The sequence below is a fragment of the Colobus angolensis genome, unplaced genomic scaffold, assembly GCF_000951035.1.
Source record: "Colobus angolensis palliatus isolate OR3802 unplaced genomic scaffold, Cang.pa_1.0 Scaffold29, whole genome shotgun sequence".
NCBI lineage: Eukaryota > Metazoa > Chordata > Mammalia > Primates > Cercopithecidae > Colobus > Colobus angolensis.
This window is the reverse complement of record NW_012116154.1, coordinates 3,542,533-3,551,586: the sequence shown is the minus strand read 5'-3', so window position 1 is coordinate 3,551,586 and position 9,054 is coordinate 3,542,533. Positions and strand designations below refer to the sequence as shown.

General features: G+C 41.3%; 1 protein-coding gene across 5 annotated transcripts in view; it reads left to right on the top strand.

Moving 5' to 3' along the window:
- Positions 1–9,054, top strand: part of UBE2K (ubiquitin-conjugating enzyme E2K) — a 109,677-nt gene that overhangs the window by 75,995 nt on the left and 24,628 nt on the right. For all 5 annotated transcript variants that reach the window (XM_011949087.1, XM_011949085.1, XM_011949088.1 and 2 more), the window contains one exon: positions 1,439–1,521. In XM_011949087.1, coding sequence (XP_011804477.1) covers positions 1,439–1,521 — 83 coding nt within the window. The remainder of the gene's footprint in view (positions 1–1,438; positions 1,522–9,054) is intronic.

The window sequence follows — 9,054 nt, the reverse complement described above, 5'->3', positions numbered from 1 at the left end:
TCTCAAAAAAAAAAAAGAAAGTAAGATTATTAAGACTGAAAAGAATCAAGCATAGCAAGAATGAAGGAATGGAAAGTATCTTGTTAGTTTTTGATATTTTGAAGTCATTGGCGAATTAAAGTGCCTTTTTAGATTGAAGATGAGTTGGTGAGTGAGCAGGAGGTAAGGAAGTAGAAATAGTGCAGACAAATCAAGAAGTCACAAAGAGAAGAGAAAAGTGGAAACTTAGCTTCTTTCCATAAATAGCTGAAGAGCATATATTAAAGTCAGTTTTTTTCCAGTTGGTTGTGCTCTGTTAGCCAGGCTGTAGTACAGTGTCACGATCACGGCTTGCTGCAGCCTCAGCCTTTCAGATTCAAGTGATCCTCATGCTTCAGCTCCCTAGTAGCTGGGAGTGCAGGTGTGTGCCACCATGCCTAGCTAATTTTCTTATTTGTAGAGACATGGTCTCACTGTGTTGCCCAAGCTGGTCTCAAAACTCTTGGGCTAAAGGGATCCTTCCTGCCTCCCCCTCCCAAATACTGAAATTACAGTGTATGAGTGCTAATTTTTGTGAAGTTCTTAGAACAGTAATGTGCCATTACATATTAATGTACATAATGTACTATATACATTAATTGGCACATAGTAATTAATCTATTAAGTGTCAAAGAATTTGGGCTCAACTGGTCATTGTCATATGTGTCAGAGATAAGAATACAAGACCCTCCAAAAGTTCATGAGTAAGAGCTGATGAACTTTTTAATTTCGTGGTGTTTTAGCATTTTCTTAATTTTCACTTGTTGATTTATTCTTCTTCCATAATGAGACAAATAATGAGGTGATTAGACTCAGAATCTGGAATCAGACTGTGGGAGTTTACATTGTGCTCTGTTTAGCTGTTTGATTAGGTTTCTTAAACTCTAAGCCTTAGTATCTCCTCAGTGTTTGCTACATCATAATAGGTATTTCAATAAAAATAATTTGAGAAAAAATGATACAGAAAAAAAAGCACAGTCACTTACTATTTGTGCTTTCATTCACTGGTTTTGCTTACTTTTTTCCTCAAATCTATTCTGCACCCTGCCTCACATGAAGAAGGTGCCATTTACTATTTATGTTTTTATTTTATGTACTATTTTATTTACCAAAATGGATTTTATTCTCTGTTGAATTCTCATAGGATCTACCATTATTCTAGGTAAATTGTAATCTCCTAGTAATTGTTGGGTTTGTTTAAAGGAGGAACATTTAAAGAGTTTAAAAACAATATATGTTAGTGACAACATTCAGCTTACTGGATCCTTTGTCTTCTACACCCCTTCTTTCACCTAGGCAAAATGATGTAATAGATATAGGGACCTTTCTTTTTTTAGTTTGAAGATTTCATTTTCTTGTAGTTCTACTTAAACTGTTTTATTTCTGTTACTGAAAAACTCAAGTGTGCTTTATATTCTAGGTCCGGTTTATCACTAAAATATGGCATCCTAATATTAGTTCCGTCACAGGGGCTATTTGTTTGGATATCCTGAAAGATCAATGGTAAGAGATTTTGAATTCACCTTATCTCCTTCTCATGTGAATACCAAGACTATAAGAGTGCTAAATGTGTAATTGCCTCAAAACATATATTATACTTTATCTTGTTTGGACAGTAACTTTATAAAGTCTCAAGTACATAATTGAAAATGCAATATAATTGAGATCACAATCCATATTTAAATAGAGACTTGTTAGATAATGTTAGATGCTAGCTTTAGGCCGGGCGTGGTGGCTCAAGCCTGTAATCCCAGCACTTTGGGAGGCCGAGACGGGCGGATCACGAGGTCAGGAGATCGAGACTATCCTGGCTAACACGGTGAAACCCCGTCTCTACTAAAAATACAAAAACTAGCCGGGCGAGGTGGCGGGCGCCTGTAGTCCCAGCTACTCGGGAGGCCGAGGCAGGAGAATGGCGTAAACCCAGGAGGCGGAGCTTGCAGCGAGCTGAGGATCTGGCCACTGCACTCCAGTCCAGGCGACAGAGCGAAACTCCGCCTCAAAAAAAAAAAAAAAAAAGATGCTAGCTTTACACTTTGAAAAGTCTTGGATTTCATTTGTTATTTTGGTAAATTAGATTATTTGCTATCTTAAGAAGATATTTGTAAAGACTAAAAAAGTAGAAAGTACGTATTGAAGTAGTCATATCCCCCTTAGATGGAATGTAAGTTACAAAATTGTTGCAAGTTGTGTTAATTGAGCACAGTTTGAGCACAGTTATGACTTTGGTTTATGAATTCTAACAAGGAGCACCTTTGTAGGTGATGTCTTCATTTGGATAGCAGTATTGTGCTTTCACATTTTTTGTCTGATTTGCTCTGCACAGCATTAAGTGTTTTAAGAGTTTCTGCTCTGGAGCCACCAGGTTCACATCTTGGCTGTCCAATTTACCAAGCTGCATGGTCATGAGCAAGTTACCTAAATTCTGTGTGCCTTTGTGTCCTCATCTGCAAAATGGGTTGACACTTCATAGAGCTGAGAGGATTAAATAAATTACTTCATGTAATTCACTTAGAATAGAGCTTTGCTTTTGTTTTTTGTTTTTTGTTTTTTTGAGACAGGGTCTTGCGCTGTTGCCCAGGCAGGAATGCAGTGGCACAATCACAGCTCACTGTAGCCTTGACCTCTAAAGCCCAAGTACTCCTACCACCTCAGCCTCCCAAGTAGCTGGGAATACAGGCGCATACCACCACACCTGGCTGATTTTTGTATTTTTTTGTAGAGACAGGGTTCCTGTTGCCCAGGCTGGAAGCTTTGTGTAGTCTAACAATGATAAAGATGATAGTTAATTATTTAGCACGTGATTTTTTTTTTTTTTTTGATGGAGTCTCGCTCTGTTGCCCAGGCTGGAGTGCAGTGGCCGGATCTGAGCTCACTGCAAGCTCCGCCTCCTGGGTTTACACCATTCTCCTGCCTCAGCCTCCCGAGTAGCTGGGACTACAGGCGCCTGCCACCTCGCCCAGCTAGTTTTTTGTGTTGTAGAGATGGGGTTTCACTGTGTTAGCCAGGATGGTCTCAATCTCTTGACCTTGTGATCCGCCTGTCTCAGCCTCCCAAAGTGCTGGGATTACAGGCTTGAGCCACTGTGCCCGGCCTAGCACGTGATTTTATAAATGGAAAAACTAAGACCAAAGGTATAAAAATTAATTGGAGTGGGAGAAAACCATAAAACTAGAAAAAACCAGTTGAGTGAGTGTGTATTACGACCTTTTCTTCTGATTTTACTCTTTTACAAGAGAAGGTATAACAGAACAAAACAGAACAGCAGTTAGTAAGAACACTTGGAGCCAAAACTGTGTTTAATGGGCCCAGCCTGGCTACCTGATCTTCTAAAGATTATATATTATTGTTGGTACTAGAATTTTTAAGCTATGTTTTTTTGGGTGGTGTTTGTTTTTGATACAGAGTTTCACTCTTGTTGCCCAGGCTGGAGTGCAGTGGCGTGATCTCGGCTCACTACAACCTCTGCCTCCCAGATTCAAGCGATTCTCCTGCCTCAGCCTCCCGAGTAGCTGGGACTACAGGCGTGCGCCATTACGCCCAGCTAATTTTTATATTCTTAGTAGAGATGAGGTTTCACCATGTTGGCCAGGCTGGTCTCGAACTCCTGACCTCAGGTGATCCTCTTGCCTGGACCTCCCAAAGTCCTGGGATTACAGGCATGAGCCACCACACCTGGCCTAAGCTATGTGTTTGATTTGTTAAGAAAGGGGAGATAAAAAGGTACCTGAAAGAAAATGAAATAGGAATGACAGCATTTAGTGTATGGCCAATTTGGTTTACTTAGTAACTGGATGAACAGACTAGAGTTACAGGTTTCATTTTGTTTTTTTCTGTTCTGGTAGTATATCTGAGTAAATCCTGTCCCACGGTAGATCATCTTTTGGGATCTGGTTTCTTGATCTGTATTTCAGTATATTCTATATTGCATGTAGATCAAGACTTTCAAACATAAAGTCGTGTAGAATAGACTTACTTTTTATCTTCTCTGTTACTCTTTTGATTTGTGACTTGCCAATTTATTGAACGTCTTAAGTGTCAGTGTTTTTAATCCATTAGGTTTTCACCAAGGCCTCTAAAAGCTCTAAGATTCAGTGATATGAGTACGTATTTGCAGTATTAGAGACATTTTCCTGTTTTCATTTGGTTTCTAGGAAATTAGTTTTTCTCTTCTAACTTTCCCACCACGCTCACTCCCAGACTCCTTAACCAGTTCCTTGCATATCCCCCCGGATCTTTGTGTATTAGAATGCCTCAGGGATAAGTCTTGGATTTCTGCTTCTTTCTAGCTGCACTCACTTCCTTGGTAAGCTCATCTGATTTCATCGTAACTTCACCTTTATATACTGCAAACTCACAAATTATCTTCCCTGAACTTGAGACTCATCCTGCTGCCTGCTTATCATCTTTACTTGACTATATAATGAATGTATCAAACATAAACTGAACTGATAGTCTCCTAACCTGAAACCTGTTTCTATAGTCTTCCCCAACTAAGTTATTGGCAAATACATCCTTCATTTTCTCAAGCCAAAATCACATCATGATCCTTGGCGTTTCTTTCTCTGGCACCCCATGCCCTGTCTGCAGATCTATTGGCAAAACCTCCAACATCTTAACAGCAGCTTTACTACCACATTTTTCCAAACGCGTTACCTCTAGCCTGGATGATTGCATTAGTCTGCCTCCCTGCTTGTGGCTTTTCCCTACTCAGGCTATTCTCAGCACCCAGAATGACAATCTTAAAAACAAAGCTTGCAGCCAGGTGTAGTGGCTCATTCCTGTAATTCCAACACTTTGGGAGGCGGTGGTGGGCAGATCGCCTGAGGTCAGAAGTTCGAGACCAGCCTGGCCAACGTGAAACCCCATCTCTACCAAAAATAAATAAATTAGCTGGGCATGGTGGTGCATACCTGTAATCCCAGCTACTTGGGAGGCTGAGGCAGGAGAATTGCTTGAACCCGGGAGGCAGAAGTTGCAGTTAGCCAACATCATGCCATGGCACTCCAGCCTGGACAACGGAGTGAGACCCCATCTCAAAAAAGAAAGAAAGAAAAAGCTTGGAGATGAAAACTTCCCACTGACTTCTCTTTTTGCCCAGAGTTAAGCCAAACAGTACTGTTACTTGTAATTATCTCCCTATATAGCTAGTTGAAAGATTCTAGTGTGTATATATAGAGAGAGAAATTGAATTTTTATACCAAAACATTTTCTCCTAATCTGATGTGCAGGAACATAACCTTTTTTTTTTTTTTTTTTGAGACAGAGTCTCACTCTGTCGCCCAGGCTGGAATGCAGTGGCCGCATCTCAGCTCACTGCAAGCTCCGCCCCCCGGGTTTACGCCATTCTCCCGCCTCAACCTCCCGAGTAGCTGGGACTACAGGCGCCCGCCACCTCGCCCGGCTAGTTTTTTGTATTTTTTTAGTAGAGATGAGCTTTCACCGTGTTAGCCAGGATGGTGTCGATCTCCTGACCTCGTGATCCGCCCGTCTCGGCCTCCCAAAGTGCTGGGATTACAGGCTTGAGCCACCGCACCTGGGCAGAACATAACATTTTTTTACATCAACTGTTCCCTTTCCTAAGGCAGGTGAATAATCTTATTTTGTATCTGTACAATTGCAATATTAAAATATACCAAAGACATTAGATAAAATAGGTGAGACTAGGGCCGGGCGCGGTGGCTCACGCCTGTAATCCCAGCACTTTGGGAGGCCGAGACGGGCGGATCACGAGGTCAGGAGATCGAGACCATCCTGGCTATCACGGTGAAACCCCGTCTCTACTAAAAATACAAAAACTAGCCGGGCGAGGTGGCGGGCGCCTGTAGTCCCAGCTCCTCAGGAGGCTGAGGCAGGAGAATGGCGTAAACCCAGGAGGCGGAGCTTGCAGTGAGCTGAGATCCGGCCACTGCACTCCAGTCTGGGCCACAGAGCGAGACTCCGCCTCAAAAAAAAAAAAAAAAAAAAATAGGTGAGACTGGATATTCATGAATTCATTACTCCCTGAGCTTTACTGAGGTATAATTGGCATTTAGTGCATATCCATATTTAAATGTGAATGTTTAGGTTTCAGAACTGGAATTTGATAGAGAAAAATACAGGGTTTTAATCATAGGAAAAATGAATTACGTAAACATTAAATAATTTTCATCAGGCATACTAGAAAATACGTGGTTAATCTTGGTCTTATATTAATGCATCTAGGGATAGTGATATACTTTTATTAATATTTAACAACTTAGTATATTATTTTTATTATCTTTTTTTTTTTTTGAGGCAAAGTCTCATTCTGTCACTCAGGCTAGAGTACAATGGTGCGATCTCTGCTCACTCCAACCTCCACCTCCCAGGCTCAAGCGATTCTCCTGCCTCAGCCTCCCAAGTAGTTGGGATTACAGGCATGTGCCACCATGCGCCACCATGCCCAGCTAATTTTTTTGCATTTTTAGTAGAGCTAGGGTTTCACCATGTTGGCCAGGCTGGTCTCGAACCCCTGACCTCAGGTGATCCACCCGTCTCAGCCTCCCAAAGTGCTGCGATTACAGGCGTGAACCACTGTGCCCGGCCCCTGGTTTATTTCTTAATTTCACAACTTATGCTATGTGGAAACGATTTTCTAATGTTTTCCACTGACGCTTACTATGACTGATGGTGTCTACTTACCTGGGGAAGAAAATGACAACACAAAAATTTCACTCAGTGATGCTGCCCTTCTGAAAGACACAAACAGGTACAGAATGCAGATGCCTGGTCAATAAGGTATGCTCAGCATCAGGGAAATGCAAATTAAAATGATGATTAGATACCACTACATGCCTGTAAACATAAATAAATACCTCATGCATTGCTGGTAAGAATATGGCTTAACCAGGCAGGGCACGGTGGCTCACGCCTATTATCCCAACACTTTGGGAGGCCGAGGTGGCTGGATTGCTTGAGGTCAGGAGTTCAAGACCGATCTGACCCACATAGTGCAACCCCATCTCTACTAAAAATAAAAATTAGCCAGGCGTGATGGTGGGCCCCTGTAATCCCACCTACTCAGAAGGCTGAGACAGGAGAATCTCTTGAACCTGGGAGGCAGAGGTTGCAGTGAGCCGACATCGGGACACTGCACTCCACCCTGGGTGACAAAGTGAGACTCCTCCTCAAAAAACAACAGAAAACAAAGAATGTGGTTTAATCACTTAAAGCCAGTAATACCTACCAAAGCTAAACACACACCTTCAGTATGTCCTGTCAGCTTCATTCCTAGGTATATATCTAGAAGAAATTAGTGCCTATGCCTACTTTTTGAAAGACATGTATGAAAGAATTTTTATGGCGAATTTATTAATAGCCCCAACGGGAAGTAACTCAGATGTCTCATCAACAAGAAAATTGATACATTGTGATCACACATTGGAGCACTACGTCTAACAGTAAAAAAGAGCATATCATTGACACAAACAACATGGATGAGACTCAGACATGTTGAGTGACAAAAGCCAGACACAAAAGAATACATACTGTATGGTTCAATTTTTATGAAACTGAAGATGAACCAGAATTTATGGTGATAAAAAAAATACGATAGCCGGGCATGATGACTCACGCCTGTAATCCCAGCACTTTGGGAGGCCGAAGCGGGCGGATCACAAGGTCAGAGACCATCTGGCTAGCATGGTGAAACCCCGTCTTTACTAAAAATACAAAAAAATAGCTGGGCGTGGTGGTGGGCGCCTCCTTTAGTCCCAGCTAATCGGGAGACTGAGACAGGAGACTGGCATGAGCCCGGGAGTCGGAACTTGCAGTGAGCCAAGATCGCGCCACTGCACTCCAGCCTGGGCAACAGAGCGAAACTGTCTCAAAAAATTAAAAAAAAAAAAAAAAAATACAGTAGTGGTGAGGGTGGGCAGGAGTTGTGAGTAGGAGGAACAAAAGTGAAGTTTTGTAGTGCTAAAAATACTCTGTATATTTATCCAGGCGGTGGTTACATGGGTATATACATATGTAAAAATTCATCCAGCTGCATAGTATCTTAACTTTGCTTAAACTTTAACAAAAAAATTTATAGCAGCTGGGTACAATGGTGTGCACCTGTAGTCCCAGCTACTCAGGAGGCTGAGGCAAGAGGATTGCTGAAGCCCAGCAAGTCTGGGCTGAAGTGTGCTATGCCAGTCAGGTGTCCACATTAAATTGGGCATGAGTATGGTGACCTCTTAGGAACAGAGGACCACCAGATTGCCTAAGGAGATGTGAACCAGGCAAGGTTGGAAACAGAGCAGGTCAAAACTCCTGTACTGATCAGTAGTAAGATAACACCTGTGAATAGCCACTGCATCCCAGCCTTGACAACATAGTGAAACCCAATCTCTTTAAAAAATAAAATCTTTAGTATAAAAGCTTCCCTTCTCTTTAAGTAGCATTTAGTGTTTTGAATGAACATAGTTTAATTATTGATGATCTGTTGGAAGATCCTTAACAGAAAAGTTACTCAACGGTATGAACAATTCACATGATTATTCTGCATAGTAAGGTCCTTCTGAGTCCTTATCAATGAATATATGAATATTTACATAGCCACATTAACTATGTCTTACTGATTTGAGACTGGAGCAAAATTAATTTACTGGCGATAGATTTACGAGGTACTGATTTATTCACATTATCTACTAAATTATAAAGATTGACACATTTTTTGAAATTTCATACTTCTGTTTGCCTCTTAGGATTTGTTATAATAGATTTAAGTTGATTGTATGTACTGATCCTGAAGATCTCAGTACAATATAGATTTGATCACTACTTTGTAAATAGAAGAAGAAATAGAACAAAAGAATGTTTTCAATTATATACTTTTTCACATTACTGAATTTAGGTTAGAGCAGTCCAAAATTGCACACATTTCTTTGTATTATCAAAGATACAGTTTCTATAGTTTTCATTTATTTTTTAAAGTTTTAGGCCGGGTGCTGGCCAGACGCGGTGGCTCACGCCTGTAATCCCTGCAATTTGAGAGGCCGAGGTGGGTGGATCATGAGGTCGGGAGTTCAA